This window comes from Coregonus lavaretus, assembly GCF_964263955.1.
Source record: "Coregonus lavaretus genome assembly, chromosome: 40".
NCBI lineage: Eukaryota > Metazoa > Chordata > Actinopteri > Salmoniformes > Salmonidae > Coregonus > Coregonus lavaretus.
The window spans coordinates 12,276,503-12,294,186 of NC_140027.1; the positions used below are offsets into that span (position 1 = coordinate 12,276,503).

Genomic DNA, 17,684 nt, shown 5'->3' on the forward strand with positions numbered 1-17,684 from the left:
GCTCCATTTTGGTCTCATCTGACCACAAAACTTTCACCCAGTTCTCCTCTGAATCATTCAGATGTTCATTGGCAAACTTCAGACGGGCATGTATATGTGCTTTCTTGAGCAGGGGGACCTTGCGGGCACTGCAGGATTTCAGTCCTTCATGGCCTAGTGTGTTCCAAATTTTTTTCTTGGTGACTATGGTCCCTGCTGCCTTGAGATCATTGACAAGATCCTCCCGTGTAATTCTGGGCTGATTCCTCACCGTTCTCATGATCATTGCAACTCCACGAGGTGAGATCTTGCATGGAGCCCCAGGCCGAGGGAGATTGACAGTTCTTTTGTGTTTCTTCCATTTGCGAATAATCGCACCAACTGTTGTCACCTTCTCACCAAGCTGCTTGGCGATGGTCTTGTAGCCCATTCCAGCCTTGTGTAGGTCTACAATCTTGTCCCTGACATCCTTGGAGAGCTTTTGGTCTTGGCCATGGTGGAGAGTTTGGAATATGATTGATTGATTGCTTCTGTGGACAGGTGTCTTTTATACAGGTAACAAGCTGAGATTAGGAGCACTCCCTTTAAGAGTGTGTTCCTAATTTCAGCTCGTTACCTGTATAAAAGACACCTGGGAGCCAGAAATCTTTCTGATTGAGAGGGGGTCAAATACTTATTTCCCTCATTAAAATGCAAATTAATTTATAACATTTTTGACATGCGTTTTTCTGGATTTTTTTGTTGTTATTCTGTCTCTCACTGTTCAAATAAACCTACCATTAAAATTATAGACTGATCGTTTCTTTGTCAGTGGGCAAACGTGCAAAATCAGCAGGGGATCAAATACTTTTTTCCCTCACTGTATGCTCTCTTGGGTAAATAAATTAAACAACCTCCAGTAATCTTTCTAAGAAACCACTACTAAAGGACTCCAATAATAAGAAGAGACTTGCTTGAGCCAAGAAACACAAACAATGGACATTAGACCGGTGGAAATGTGTCCTTTGGTCTGGAGTCCAATTTTTGGTTCTAACCGCTGTGTCTTTGTGAGAAGCAGTGTGGGTGAACGGATGATCTCCGCATGTGTAGTTCACACCGTAAAGCATGGAGGAGGAGGTGTTATGGTGTGGGGGTGCTTTGCTGGTGACACGTCTATGATTTATTTAGAATTCAAGGCACACTTAACCAGCATGGCTACCACAGCATTCTGCAGCGATACGCCATCCCATCTGATTTGGGATTATACCTTCTTTTTCAACAGGACAATGACCCAACACACCTCCAGGCTGTGTAAGGGCTATTTTACCAAGAAGGAGAGTGATGGAGTGCTGCATCAGATGAGCTGGCCTCCACAATCCCCCGACCTCAACCCAATTGAGATGGTTTGGGATGAGTCGGACGGCAGTGAAGGAAAAGCAGCCAACAAGTGCTAAGCATATGTGGGAACTCCTTCAAGACGGTTGGAAAAGCATTCCAGGTGAAGCTGGTTGAGAGAATGCCAAGAGTGTGCAAAACTGTCATAGGCAGTTTGAAGAATCTCAAATCTAAAATATATTTTCATTTGTTTATCACTTTATTGGTTACTACATGATTACATGTGTTATTTCATAGTTTTGATGTCTTCACTATTATTCTACAATGTAGAAAAATAGTAAAAATAAAGACAAATCCTTCAATGAGTAGGTGTGTCCAAACTTTTGACGGGTACTGTATATATACCTTCAGAAAGTATTCACACCCCTTGACTTTTTCTAAACGTTATTGTGACACAAAGTGGGATTCAAATTGATTTGTCATTTTCGTCAACGATCTACACAAAATAATCTATAATGTCAAAGTGGAAGAGAAATTCTAACATTTGAAAAAATTCATGAAAAATAAAACACTAATATATCTTGATTAGATACAGTTGAAGTCGGAAGTTTACATACACCTTAGCCAAATACATTTAAACTCTGTTTTTCACAATTCCTGACATTTAATCCTAGTAGAAATTCCCTGTCTTATGTCAGTTAGGATCACCACTTTATTTTAAGAATGTGATATATCAGAATAGTAGAGAGAATGATTTATTTAAGCTTTTATTTCTTTCATCACATTCCTAGTGGGTCAGAAGTTTACATACACTCAATTAGTATTTGGTAGCATTGCCTTTAAATTGTTTAACTTGGGTCAAACGTTTCGGGTAGCCTTCCACAAGCTTCCCACAATAAGTTGGGTGAATTTTGGCCCATTCCTCTTGACAGAGCTGGTGTAACTGAGTCAGGTTTGTAGGCCTCCTTGCTCGCACACGCTTTTTCAGTTCTGCCCACACATTTTCAATTAGATTGAGGTCAGGGCTTTGTGATGGCCACTCCAATACCTTGACATTGTTGTCCTTAAGACTTTTTGCCACAACTTTGGAAGTATGCTTGGGATCATTGTCCATTTGGAAGACCCATTTGCGACCAAGCTTTAACTTCCTGACTGATGTCTTGAGATGTTGCTTCAATATATCCACATAATTTTCCTTCCTCATGATGGCATCTATTTTGTGAAGTGCACCAGGCCCTCCTGCAGCAAAGCATCCCCACAGCATGATACTGCCACCCCTGTGCTTCACGGTTGGGATGGTGTTCTTCGGCGTGCAAACTGCCCCCGTTTTCCTCCAAATATAACGATGGTCATTATGGCCAAACAGTTCCATTTTTGTTTCATCAAACTAGAGGACATTTCTCCAAAAAGTACGATCTTTGTCCCCATGTGCAGTTGCAAACCGTAGTCTGGCTTTTTTATGGCGGTTTTGGAGCAGTGGCTTCTTCTTTGCTGAGCGGCCTTTCAGGTTATGTCTATATAGGACTCGTTTTACTGTGGATATACAGTGGGGAGAACAAGTATTTGATACACTGCCGATTTTGCAGGTTTTCCTACTTACAAAGCATGTTGAGGTCTGTAATTTTTATCATAGGTACACTTCAACTGTGAGAGACGGAATCTAAAACAAAAATCCAGAAAATCACATTGTATGATTTTTAAGTAATTAATTTGCATTTTATTGCATGACATAAGTATTTGATCACCTACCAACCAGTAAGAATTCCGGCTCTCACAGACCTGTTAGTTTTTGTTTAAGAAGACCTCCTGTTCTCCACTCATTACCTGTATTAACTGCACCTGTTTGAACTCGTTACCTGTATAAAAAACACCTGTCCACACACTCAATCAAACAGACTCCAACCTCTCCACAATGGCCAAGACCAGAGAGCTGTGTAAGGACATCAGGGATAAAATGGTAGACCTGCACAAGGCTGGGATGGGCTACAAGACAATAGGCAAGCAGCTTGGTGAGAAGGCAACAACTGTTGGCGCAATTATTAGAAAATGGAAGAAGTTCAAGATGACGGTCAATCACCCTCGGTCTGGGGCTCCATGCAAGATCTCACCTCGTGGAGCATCAATGATCATGAGGAAGGTGAGGGATCAGCCCAGAACTACACGTCAGGACCTGGTCAATGACCTGAAGAGAGCTGGGACCACAGCCTCAAAGAAAACCATCAGTAACACACTACGCCGTCATGGATTAAAATCCTGCAGCGCACGCAAGGTCCCCCTGCTCAAGCCAGCGCATGTCCAGGCCCGTCTAAAGTTTGCCAATGACCATCTGGATGATCCAGAGGAGGAATGGGAGAAGGTCATGTGGTCTGATGAGACAAAAATATAGCTTTTTGGTCTAAACTCCACTCGCCGTGTTTGGAGGAAGAAGAAGGATGAGTACAACCCCAAGAACACCATCCCAACCGTGAAGCATGGAGGTGGAAACATCATTCTTTGGGGATGCTTTTCTGCAAAGGGGACAGGACGACTGCACCGTATTGAGGGGAGGATGGATGGGGCCATGTATCGCGAGATCTTGGCCAACAACCTCCTTCCCTCAGTAAGAGCGTTGAAGATGGGTCGTGGTTGGGTCTTCCAGCATGACAACGACCCGAAACACACAGCCAGGGCAACTAAGGAGTGGCTCCGTAAGAAGCATCTCAAGGTCCTGGAGTGGCCTAGCCAGTCTCCAGACCTGAACCCAATAGAACATCTTTGGAGGGAGCTGAAAGTCCGTATTGCCCAGCGACAGCCCCGAAACCTGAAGGATCTGGAGAAGGTCTGTATGGAGGAGTGGGCCAAAATCCCTGCTGCAGTGTGTGCAAACCTGGTCAAGACCTACAGGAAATGTATGATCTCCGTAATTGCAAACAAAGGTTTCTGTACCAAATATTAAGTTCTGCTTTTCTGATGTATCAAATACTTATGTCATGCAATAAAATGCAAATTAATTACTTAAAAATCATACAATGTGATTTTCTGGATTTTTGTTTTAGATTCCGTCTCTCACAGTTGAAGTGTACCTATGATAGAAATGGAATGCCAATACCTCTACATGCTTTGTAAGTAGGAAAACCTGCAAATTCGGCAGTGTATCAAATACTTGTTCTCCCCACTGTAGATAATTTTGTACCTGTTTCCTCCAGCATCTTCACAAGGTCCTTTGCTGTTGTTCTGGGATTGATTTGCACTTTTCACACCAAAGTACGTTCATCTCTAGGAGACAGAACCCGTCTCCTTCCTGAGCGGTATGACGGCTGCGTGGTCCCATGGTGTTTATACTTGCGTATTGTTGTTTGTACAGATGAACGTGGTACCTTCAGGCATTTGGAAATTGCTCCCAAGGATGAACCAGACTTGTGGAGGTCTACAATTTTTTTCCTGAGGTCTTGGCTGATTTCTTTAGATTTTCCCATGATGTCAAGCAAAGAGGCACTGAGTTTGAAGGTAGGCCTTGAAATACATCCACAGGTACACCTCCAATTGACTCAAATGATGTCAATTAGCCTATCAGAATCTTCTAACGCCATGACATCATTTTCTGGAATTTTCCAAGCTGTTTAAAGGCACAGTCAACTTAGTGTATATAAACTTCTGACCCACTGGAATTGTGATACAGTGAATTTTAAGTGAAATAATCTGTCTGTAAACAATTGTTGGAAAAATTACTTGTGTCATGCACAAAGTAGATGTCCTAACCGACTTGCCAAAACTATAGTTTGCTAACAAGAAATTTGTGGAGTGGTTGAAAAATGAGTTTTAATAACGCCTACCTAAGTGTATGTAAACTTCCGACTTCAACTGTAAGTATTCAACCCATTCAGTCAATACATGTTAGAATCACCTTTGGCAGTGATTACAGATGTGAGTCTTTCTGGGTAAGTTTTTAAGAGCTTTGCAGACTTGTATTGTACAATATTTGAACATTATTCTTTTTTAAATTCTTCAAGCTCTGTCAAGTTGGTTGTTGATCATTGCTAGACAGCCATTTTCAAGTCTTGCCATAGATTTTTTAGCCGATTTAAGTAAAAACTGTAACTAGGCCAATCCATGTCGTCAGGAGTGGGTTTGGTCGGGAAAACTCTGTAAATCTCGGAAACCCTGTTCCCGCGATTAAACCCTAGTCTGCAAAAATATTTGAATATTTAACACATGACCACATCCTGGAAATACCTTGGCAGAACCTGATATCTGAGATGACCTCTTTGCGGTGATGGAAGGTCACCATGTCCTCCAAGGTGTCGGCATTCACCACCAGGAAACTGCCGTCATTCAGGCCCACGGCTAAGGCCTTCCCATCAGGAGAAAAGGCACAGCATCTACCGCCTCAAATAAAAAGAAACCTTAGCTATGATACATGATGATGATTTCAGTCACACAAACAAATATTTTAAACATACAGTACCAGTCAAAAGTTTGGACACCCCTACTCATTCCGGGGTTTTTCTTTATTTTTACAATTTTCTACATTGTAGAATAATAGTGAAGACAAAACGATGAAATAACACATATGGAATCATGTAGTAACCAATAAAGTGTTAAACAAATCAAAATATATTTTATATTTAATATTCTTCAAAGTAGACACCCCTTTGCCTTGATGACAGCTTTGCACACTCTTGGCATTCTCTCAACCAGCTTCATGAGGAAGTTAGCTGGAATGCTTTTCCAACAGTCTTGAAGGAGTTCCCACATATACTGAGCACTTTTGACTGGTACTGTACATGGAGGTAGAAAGAAAAATTGCAGACACTCTCATAATGCTGTATTTTGAGAGGATAATTTTGAAGATACTTGCTACTGAATAGCAAGGTTTTTTATATTTAATTTTGGGGGACAGTGGTTGTGTCTTTCACTACTGCATATAGAGCATATTGAAATATATCATTGTAAGGCCCTATTGTTTTAAATGTCATGCATTGCAGATCTTTTGACCTAACGAAGATCCTTGTTGATTGAAACGTTTTCAATAAAGGTGGTAATTGGGAGCATATTCAGTGTGCGGGCCTTTCTGTTCTTTTCAAGTATTCTTCATTAGCCCAGCACCTAAGTTTTTTAAGGATGTGTGTACAACCACACACTTTTCTATATATATACACACATTGCAGATGTACCAGAATATTTTTTTTTCAATTATATATTTAACAAGACAAAATAATAGCAGGTACCTTTTTTAAGTTTGCGGACTGCTACCATGCGATGGTTGGCGGAGAGTTCCCAGATTCTGAGCGTTTTGTCGTCACTTACAGTGGCACATATGGCAAGAAGAGGGTGAGCAGCCAAACCCCACACCTCACCCTCCATGTGACCCTAAACACACACACACACACACACGTAATTGTCAAACCATTTGTTAGGATTTTTAAGACAGACATACACAGAGTGAAAATCTGCATAAATTCTGATCTTAAGTCTAACTATTACATCCTCCCCCTCCACGCACCTGAACCAACAAGGTCATTGGGCCGCTCTTGTCAATTTCCAAAATCTCTCCATTTTTGGTCCCCACAAGGATGTGTCCATGTCCAAGGGTGATGGCGCGGATAGATGGGTTGTCCTCCAGCAGCAATCCTAAGGAAAGAAGCAGGAGGTGATGCCAAAGAGCAAACATAAATTCCAAAATAGCAGCAAGCAAACGGCAACAATTACCATTATTTGTACTGATGGAAGTTGTTGCTGCCTATGGCATTCATTCATTTTTTTCAATAAATTAATAATGTATTCATTCATTTATTCATAATCATAGTATTTATCAATATTGGTAAATTACTGCTTGAATTCTTTGACAAATTTACCTGGAGAATAGCTTTAGGGGTGAGATACTGTACATGGCTTACATTATTTTATATAATAGTCTATAATAGCCTGCTTTTGGATGTGAAGAAATGGTGGATAGTGAGAAACAAAGTGAAGACAGCATACCTTTAGATGAAGCAGACAGCGAAGACCTTTTGATGGCGTAGGTCTTCAGGCACCTCTCAAACATGTCATCCCATAGCTCCACCACGCCATCCTTGCCCCCAGTCACGAACCCCTGTGAGAGAACGAGGGGACTGTCACCAGGGGGGAATAATCATCGCCCAATTCCTTTTTCTCTTGTTTCGATCAATCACTGCCTTCACTCATTTAGATCCAAGTTGTGTTCTGCTGCAGTTTCCAAGGTAACCATTACGTGACATATGTATTCTATATTCTACCTAGGTCTACAAGTAAACTACAGGTCAAGATCATGCATAGATGAGTAAAGAAGAGTAGGCATGTGCTATGTCTGCTGATGGAGTACTGAGCTGCCAAGTAAAGATATCCTGTTAATTAATCTAGAGAAGGACAGTTTTGGGGCTGGTTTCCCAGATTAAGTCTAGTCCTGGACCAAAAAAAATCAATTTTCAATGGAGAATCTCCATTATAAATACTTTTTAGTCCAGGATAAGGATAATCTGTGTCTGGGAAACCGGCTCATAAAGTGAGGCAATAAGTACTAGTCAAAAGAGTTTACTGTTACGTGATGGTTGGGGAGACCAGGTACCTTGTCAAGAGAGCACATGGCGAACACTGGACCGTCGTGGGCCTTGATGGCCTTCATGAGGGTGGTCTCTCTCCAGATGTATACATCCCCAGTGGTGGAACCTGAGAAAACCAGGTCCTCCGAGCGCCCGTAGCAGACGGACATCATGGTCTCTAGCTTTCCGAGGTTTCCAAAGATACCCCTTTTGAATGTGAGTCCTCCACCTTGGGTCCAACACATGCAGTCTTTCATACAAAGCTATTTCTTAAAGAGTTCAGAGTCGAAGTTTAAACTTTGTCGTTTTTTTTTTACAATGCCACAACAACAAAACAGTACTGTTGCCAAAGTGAACTGCCACACTTTAATAGTTTGTATGGTGTTCATTTAGATAATACAGTGCCTTGCAAAAGTATTCATCCCCCTTGGTGTTTTTCCTATTTTGTTGCATTACAACCTGTAATTTAAATTGATTTTTATTTGGATTTCATGTAATGGACATACACAAAATAGTCCAAATACTCTACAAAGGGGGGGGGGGGGGGGTTCTGTTTTTTTGTCTTATTTCTGTTTGTTTCAATTATTAATTTATTTTGCATCTTCAAAGTGGTAGGCATGTTGTGTAAATCAAATGATACAAACCCCCCAAAAATCAATTTTAATTCCGGGTTGTAAGGCAACAAAATAGGAAAAATGCCAAGGGGGGTGAATACTTTCGCAAGCCACTGTATGTTAGAGTGCAACAAAGTAATTCATAGTAATTCATACTTTACTGAACAGTTGCATTGTCAAACCATTGTTAAATATCACAATTCTTACATGGACATTGCAGAATAATTACCATTTATCGTGTAATTTCTTAGTAAATAAATTTTTGTTGCGTAAAATAAAGTGCCACCATGTTTTGTGTGAACCCCAGGAAAAACAACTGTTGCTAAATTAACTTGATATTGGGAATGGAAATAATCATGGGGAATACCTGTGTGTTGCCAGAATTTGATATGCTTAATTCCCACGGTGACAAGCTTGTCCATACGGAAGGGGTTGCATTTCACCACAAAAAGCTTATCTTTGTGGCCCCTAGGGAATGAAAAGAGAAACCCACACAACAGTCTGTCTTGTTCTCCATCAATGTTTTTCAATCAATCAATCACCCTTTTTAGTCAATCTTTACATCTTGATTTATGTGTTTATTCCATAGGAATGCTTGAACAGTTGTGGATGGAGGTAAATAACCTTGAATGGGAATGTCCTGGATTATTGAATGCATACTGTACCTTGCTTTTGCCAGTTTCTCGCCTTTCTTCCAGTCCCACAACACGATGGAATGACCTTCGTCAATGCCCACAGAAACAAGACTCTTCCCATCCACTGCGGGCCAAAGGGAAGAGACAGCCATTTTGTTATGCCCTCTTTGTTATCCCATCCTCTCATGTGTTCATACAGCCGCATACAGTAAAAGTCAGCAGCTTTTAGACATCCAGAAACATGGACACAATTTAATTTGTGACAGCTATTGGAGCAATCAAGAAATCTGGTATCCCTTTGTTCCAGGTCGTCTATCACAGTCGAGCTGCACAGCTTATCAGATCTCGCAATGCCTGCAGAAGTGTTTAACCCTTTACACTTGTGGGAATTGGCCTATATGGATAGGGTTAAATTGAAATGTTTCTTACAGAAGAAATATGAAAAGCATATGCATAACCATGAAAGGGAACAGTTTGGAAATAATGGGAAAATGATTAGACCAAAAGGTGAGTACACAAGTTCACCTGACAAGCCTGAATCCAAACGATTTGTTTTAATGTCTTATAGAGCTGGTCTTCTTTATTAAACAATCTTTATTAAGAGCTGTCATTTTATTGTGAGGAGCTACAGTTTTAGACTTTTTCTGTTTTGTCCTCCGTTATTTGATTGATCCTGTATTGAATTTGGTTGAGCAGAAATTGACAGACTTGAGCTGTATTGAATTAAAGATCACTAACATAACAGGAAAAAACTGAAGGAAAAAAATCTGATAAAACTGCAGTTCCTCACAATAAAATGACAGCTCTTAATAAAGATTGTTTAAAAAAAAAAGACCAGCTCTATACGTCATTAAAACAAATCGTGGCGCTTTGCTAGCCGAGCCACAAAGAACACCGCTGCTGCGATCTCCTCCTTCACTGTTGATTTTATGTGCATTTTACATTTACTGTACTTTTCGCTGCATTTGTTGATAACAAAATCTGAAAATACTCTGGATACATTCAGAAACATTTAGCAAACTATCATGGATTACAAAGGGAAACCCAGCAGCGAGCTGCCCAGTGACACGAGCCTACCAGATGAGCATAGAAGTGAGCCTTCTATGCTCACTTCGAGGCAAGCAACACTGAACCATGCATGAGAGCACCAGCTGTTCCGGACGACTGCGTGATAACGCTCTCCATAGCCGATGTGAGTAAGACCTTTAAACAGGTCAATATTCACAAGACCGCAGGGCCAGACGGATTACCAGGACGCGTACTCAGAGCATGCGCGGACCAACTGGCAAGTGCCTGCACTGACATTTTCAAGCTCTCCCGACTGAGTCCGTAATGCCTACATGTTTCAAGCAGACCACCATAGTCCCTGTGCCCAAGAACGCCAAGGTAACCTGCCTAAATGACTACCGCCCTGTAGCACTCACGTCTGTAGCCATGAAGTGCTTTCAAAGGCTGGTCATGGCTCACAACAGTCATCCCAGAAACCCTAGACCCACTACAATTCGCATAACACCCCAACATATCCACAGATGATGCAATCTCTACTGCACTCCACACTGCCCTTTCCCACCTGGACAATAGGAACACCTATGTGAGAATGCTGTTTGTTGACTACAGCTCAGCGTTCAACACCATAGTGCCCTCAAAGCTCATCACTAAGCTAAGGACCCTGGGACTAAACACCTCCCTCTGCGAATGGATCCTGGACTTCCTGACGGGCCGCCCCCAGATGGTAAGGGTAGGCAACAACACATCTGCCACGCTGATCCTCAACATGGGGGCCCCTCAGGGGTGCGTGCTTACTCCCCTCCTGTCCTCCCTGTTCACCCACGACTGCGTGGCCACGCACGACTCAAACACCATCATTAAGTTTGCAGACGACACAACGGTGGTAGGCCTGATCACCGACAATGATGAGACAGCCTATAGGGAGGAGGACAACAACCTCTCCCTCAACATGAGCAAGACAAAGGAGCTGATAGCAGACTACAGGAAAAGGAGGGCCGAGCACTCCCCATTCACATCGACGGGCCTGTAGTGGAGCGGGTCGAGAGCTTCATGTTCCTTGGAGCCCACATCACTAACAAACTATCATGGTCCAAACACACCAAGACAGTCGTGAAGAGGGCACGACAACGCACATTCCCCCACAGAAGACTGAAAAGATTTGGCATGGTTCCTCAGATCCTCAAATTCTACAGCTGCACCGTCGACAGCATCCTGACTGGTTGCATCACCGCTTGGTATGGCAACTGCTCGGCATCCGACCGCAAGGCGCTACAGAGGGTAGTCCGTACGGACCAGTACAGCACTGGGGCCAAGCTTCCTGTTATCCAGGACCTCTATACCAAGAGGAAGGACCTAAAATGTATCAAAGACTCCAGCCAAGTCATAGACAGTTCTCTCTGCTACCGCATGGCAAGCGGTAACAGAGCGCCAAGTCTAGGTCCAAAAGGCTCCTTGACAGCTTCTACCCCCAAGCCATAAGACTGCTAAAGAGTTAATCATATGGCTACCGGGACTATTTGCATTGACCCCCTTTTTTACGCTGCTGCTACTACTATCTGTTTATCATCTATGCATAGTCACTTTACCCCTACCTACATTTACATATTACCTCGACTAACCTGTACCTGCACACATTGACTCGGTACCGGTACCCCCCTGTATATAGCCTCGTTATTGCGTTACTTGTTTTTTATTATTAATTTTTTCACATATTTTCTTACTATAAAAAGAAAAACTCTGCATTCTTGGTTAAGGGGTTGATAAGTAAGCATTTCACGGTAAGAGCTACACCTGTTGTATTCGGCACGTGACAAATACAATTTGATTCCTGGAAAATGTGGGGTAGGTGCAACATTAGACAAACAAATACTAGGTTGAGTGAGAGGACTAATGGTGTCTCCAAGTCGCCACACACACCACTCCAAAGTGTTCACAATTCCTAAGCAATTTCAATGCACTTTTATGACTCAAAGAAGAGTCTTCAACTATAAGGTACTTTTTTAGCTCTCCTAGCTGTGCCGTTGAGGAACTAGAGCAAGCACACTTGTAGCGGTTTCGTTCGGAACACAACCCTGCATCCCCGCAATCACAAAATGACTGTTGTTGTTTTCGCAAAAACGGTCCATTATTAATCGTAATCTGGGTCAGGTGGGCATGATTTGAAAGCTTGTTCTATTGCCAACATGACTAGCTAAGTTATAAAATACAATCTTAAATTGTTAGGCATTCGCAAGGCAATACAGAGAAGCAGATCATCATTTTGGTGCACAAAGAAAGTAGTCATGAGTGCATTCAGATGCGTGTGCTGAAAAGACACAAACATAGGCTCATTCTGTTCAGAACAACCCAGCGTATGACAACATGTCATCTTGTAACTGTACATCAAACAAAGTGATCATAAAGATTGACACTGTATGTGCAAAGGTTGCCCAATTACCAGGAGGGATGGGGGGGGGGGGCAACTTCTTGTTGCGTGCGGTGCTCAAGTTCAGAACGGCTGTCAGTCAAAACCCATACAGCGCTTTGAAGCGCAGAGCCAGAGCTCTGACGTCATGTATAGCATGTTACTGTACAGCCACTACGTTCCAATTTAGGCGCTTATTAGTGCCCAAATCTGCCATTTTCAACCCGTATATGGGGACAAGTGTGAAGGGCTACCATCTCAGGAACCACATGAATATGATACAGCTATGTTCTAAGCACAGTACCACTAATAAAGCGATATAAAGAGGACCTGTCATATTGCTGAGTCTACCTTTCAGTCTACCAAAGGTAGAGCAGACAAGTGTGCATTTAGATTATTGGTTAACAATAAGCTGTCAATCAAAGCCATTGCCACTCAAGTGCCTAGCCCATGTTACATCATTTAATCAAGTGCCAAACTTAATCTTTATTAAACATCAGTCAACTGTGAATCTACTGTCTGTCATCTGTGTTGTTACCAGCGAGCGAACACATCTAAAGTAAACCTAAGGAAAATACAGTCCCTCCCCAACATTGAGCATAAGAACAGGCCTACCTGTGAACTCCAGTGCACACACCCCTCTTTGGTGATGGCCCTTCAGCAAGGACAAGCACTTCAGTGTCTGGATGTCCCACACATGGATGGCTGGGTCCCTTCCAACCTGAGCATGGGGACAAATTCAACTTTAAAATTCAAAATGCATAGTGGATGCTAAATACAGTACATTGCTAAAATATCAGAGTTGGTACAGAGCTTCCAATTTAACTATAAATGCTCACTCTTAAAATATACCATGAATATAAATACTCACTCTTAAATATGCCATGGCAATTTAAGAAAACAGGATTTTAAAAAATTATGGTAACACTAACTTCAGTTGCCCCTATAAGTGTAGTAGTTGCCTCGGAACTCCTATGCAATTACATGGTGGTGGATTGTAGCAGTATAGGCTATTACAAAAGCGTGAGAGAGACAGAAAAGGTAGGGTAAATAAACTGAAATGAATATGTCGTTGGGGGTCTACCTGTCCAGTGGCAACGTAGTCCTTCAGCGGATGGACGGTGAGGCTGAGGATGTCGTCGTCGTGACCCAGGTAGAAACGCTGTGCGTGCTGCTGACGGTTATAGACCACAGCCACGGCTGCCACATGATACACCACCTCCCCCGCCTGGGTGTAGAATAGGTTGTTCCTGCAGTCACAACCTCTGTACCTGTGCAATGAGGAAATGACAGAAAAGATCTATAGTTACAGGATAATTTGATGTTAACTGGTCGATTAAAAGTAGCGTGGCCTCACCTGGCCTGATAGTCGAAACAAGGCTATTGGATACTTTATGGTACTTCGCAGCAGAACATACTCTGGCGGAAATTCTTTAAGCACGTGTAGAATTTAATAGATACCTGCTGCATGGCAAAATGTTTTTTTTTAAAATAAACACTGCACAAGTATCTGAAGTGGCCTGACAGTACATACATTTACAGTCACCCTTGAGGTGTCTTACCCGTGAACAAACTGCAAACGCAGCCCCTCGTCTGGTGCCTTCTGTCGTTTCAGTGAGCCCACTAGCTTCTTCCTCAGCTGTGGGAGGTCCTCTTTGTAAACCTAGGAGACAGTTTAAGATCAGATCAAATGTTATTATGTTACCCCTTCAAATTAGTGGATTCGGCTATTTCTGCCACACCCGTTGCTTACAGGTGTATAAAATCGAGCACACCGCCATGCAATCTCCATAGACAAACATTGTCAGTAGATTGGCCTTACTGAAGAGCTCAGTGACTGTCATAGGATGCCACCTTTCCAACAAGTCAGTTCGTCAAATTTCTGCCCTGCTAGTGCTGCCCTGGTCATCTGTAAGTGCTGTTATTGTGAAGTGGAAACGCCTATGAGCAACAACGAATCAGCCGCGAAGTGGTAGGCCACACAAGCTCAAGAAACGGGACCACAAAGTGCGTACCGCGAAAAATCGTCTGTCCTCGGTTGCAACACTCACTACCGAGTTCCAAACTGCCTCTGGAAGCAACGTTAACACAATAACTGTTTGTTGGGAGCCTCATGAAATGGGTTTCCATGGCCGAGCAGTCGCACACAAGCCTAAGATCACCATGCGCAATGCCAAGCGTCTGCTGGAGTGGTGTAAAGCTCACCGCCATTGGAATCCCGAGCAGTGGAAACACGTTCTCTGCAGTGATGAGTCATGCTTCACCATCTGGCAGTCCGACGGACAAATCTGGGTTTAACGGATGCCAGGAGAACGCTACCTGCCCCAATGCATAGTGCCAACTGTAAAGTTTGGTGGAGGAGGAATAATGTTCTGGGCTGTTTTTCATAGTTTGGGCTAGACCCCTTAGTTCCAGTGAAGGGAAATCTTAAGGCTACAGCATACAATGACATTCTAGACGATTCTGTGCTTCCAACTTTGTGGCAACAGTTTGGGGAAGGCCCTTTCCTGTTTAAGAATGACAATGCCCCCGTGCACAAAGCGAGGTCCATACAGAAATGGTTAATCGAGATCGATGTGGAAGAACTTGACTGGCCTGCAAAGAGCCCTGACCTCAACCCCATCTATCGCCTTTGGAATGAATTGGAATGCCGACCACGAGCCAGGCCTAATCGCCCAACATCAGTGCCCGACCTCACTAATGCTCGTGGCTGAACGGAAGCAAGTCCCCGCAGCAATGTTCCAACATCTAGTGGAAAGCCTTTCCAGAAGAGTGGAGGCTGTTATAGCAGCAAAGGGGGACCAACTCCATATTAATGCCCATGAGTATGGAATGAGATGTTCGACGAGCAGGTGTCTACATACTTTTGGACATGTAGTGTATAATCCTTTACAAGACAGTGGCCAATCCCAGTATCACTTTTACTAGGGAAAAGAGACAATAGCAAGGCCTGCTTTGCTTCTGTGAAAAAATGCTTTCCAAAATACTTTAATATCTTTACTAGGGCTTCAATAGGTGTGGGGGGGGGGAATAGTGCATTGGCTTATTCCACAGCATATTTTACTCCACCTGTCGTTCATAGCTGATCTGGGCCTCCTGTTCAATGTCAGAGTCAAGCTCCGGAACGTCAGACACATCCGAGTCAGATTCTCCACTGTTTGAATCCGCGTACCCCTCTGGAGATGCAAACACAAACACAGGATAGATGACCTTTGACCTTTATGAAGACCATTCAATAGATATAGATAAATAAATAGGTAGATCAAACCAACAACTCATCACCCAGACTTGACATTTACAGTTACATTCTTTCATACCATTCAGACAGAAGATAAACAGACAAAATACTATGACAGCACATTCACCAGGTGACATAAATGTAAGGGTTGGAGATAAATTCCTGACAAAAATTTAAGGGTAGGGGCTTGGGGTAAATTTGTAATCCAGCAATCGTCACCTTGAAGGAGGGGTTCCAGGACGCCATTCATCACCCCCTCTGGAAGAAACTTCCACTGGAACAAGGCATGGTCCGCCCCTCCAGTGCTCAATACCCACTGGAGATCATGGGACCAGCGCACGTTTGTCACATGGGCAGAATGGCCAATGTACTTCTTGAATTTAGCCGCTGTTTCACAAAGACCACACAATAAGGCATTTAAGGAAACCAAGTGGGACATAACATATATAAAACACAGTATATTAGGAAGCTGAGCTGGGAAATTTTTTAAAATAAGATATGTCTTGATATGATGGCCATAACATTGCCTGGTAATGGTAGCGTTATGGCTATCAATAAAGTATATTTTTTCAGATGATTGAATTCCATCATTATAGATTATCATGGTGACCCACAGTACCAGTCAAAAGTTTGGACACCTACTCATTCAATGGTTTTACTTTATTTTTACTATTTTCTATATTGTAGAATAATAGTGAAGAAATCACAACTTTGAAATAACACATATGGAATCATGTAGTAACCAAAAAAGTGTTATATTTGAGATTCTTCAAAGTAGCCACCCTTTGCCTTGATGACAGCATTGCACACTTGGCATTCTCTCAACAAGCTTCATGAGGAAAGCTTTTCCAACAGTCTTGAAGGAGTTCCCACATACGCTGAGCACTTGGCTGCTTTTCCTTCACTCCGCGGTCCAACTCATCCCAAACCATCTTCAGGTCGGGTGACTGTGGAGGCCAGGTCATCTGATGCAGCACTCAATCACTCTCCTTCTTGGTCAAATAGCCCTTACACCACCTGGAGGTGTGTTTTGGGTCATTGTCCTGTTGAAAAACAAATGATAGTCCCACTAAGCGCAAACCAGATGGGATGGCATATCGCTGCAGAATGCTGTGGTAGCCATGCTGGTTAAGTGTGCCTTGAATTCTAAATAAATCACAGACAGTGTCACCAGCAAATTACCCCCACACCTCCTCCTCCATGCTTTACGGTGGGAACCACACATTCGGAGATCATCCGTTCACCTACTCTGCGTCTCACAAAGACACGGCGGTTGGAACCAAAAATCTCAAATTTGGACTCATCAGACCAAAGGACAGATTTCCACCGGTCTAATGTCCATTGCTCGTGTTTCTTGGCCCAAGCAAGTCTCTTCTTATTATTGGTGTCCTTTAGTAGTGGTTTCTTTGCAGCAATTAGACCATGAAGGCCTGATTCACGCAGTCTCCTCTGAACAGTTGATGTTGAGATGTGTCTGTGACTTGAACTCTGTGAAGCATTTATTTGGGCTGCAATCTGAGGTGCAGTTAACTCTAATGATCTTATCCTCTGCAGCTGAGGTAACTCTGGGTCTTCCTTTCCTGTGGCGGTCCTGATGAGAGCCAGTTTCATCATAGCGCTTGATGGTTTTGCGATTGCACTTATAGAAACTTTAAAAGTTCTTGAAATGTTCCTGATTGACTGACCTTCATGTCTTAAAGTAATGATGGACTGTCGTTTCTCTTTGCTTATTTGAGCTGTTCTTGCCATAATATGGACTTGGTCTTTTATCAAATAGGGCTATCTTCTGTATACCACCCCGACCTTGTCACAACACAACTGATTGGCTCAAATGCATTAAGAAGGAAAGAAATTCCACAAATTAACTTTTAAGAAGTCACACCTGTTAATTGAAATGCATTCTAGGTGACTACCTCATGAAGCTGGTTGAGAGAATGCCAAGAGTGTGCAAAG

The 17,684-nt window shown here is 42.7% G+C and overlaps 1 protein-coding gene across 1 annotated transcript in view; it reads right to left on the bottom strand.

The window, feature by feature from the left end:
• Positions 1–17,684, bottom strand: part of eml6 (EMAP like 6) — a gene marked incomplete at both ends in the record, with an annotated part of 73,532 nt that overhangs the window by 42,547 nt on the left and 13,301 nt on the right. The window contains 12 exons of the mRNA XM_084156591.1: positions 5,506–5,658; positions 6,501–6,642; positions 6,776–6,903; positions 7,255–7,366; positions 7,859–8,061; positions 8,814–8,914; positions 9,112–9,205; positions 13,109–13,214; positions 13,578–13,764; positions 14,056–14,156; positions 15,563–15,669; positions 15,951–16,118. Coding sequence (XP_084012717.1) covers positions 5,506–5,658; positions 6,501–6,642; positions 6,776–6,903; positions 7,255–7,366; positions 7,859–8,061; positions 8,814–8,914; positions 9,112–9,205; positions 13,109–13,214; positions 13,578–13,764; positions 14,056–14,156; positions 15,563–15,669; positions 15,951–16,118 — 1,602 coding nt within the window. The remainder of the gene's footprint in view (positions 1–5,505; positions 5,659–6,500; positions 6,643–6,775; positions 6,904–7,254; positions 7,367–7,858; positions 8,062–8,813; positions 8,915–9,111; positions 9,206–13,108; positions 13,215–13,577; positions 13,765–14,055; positions 14,157–15,562; positions 15,670–15,950; positions 16,119–17,684) is intronic.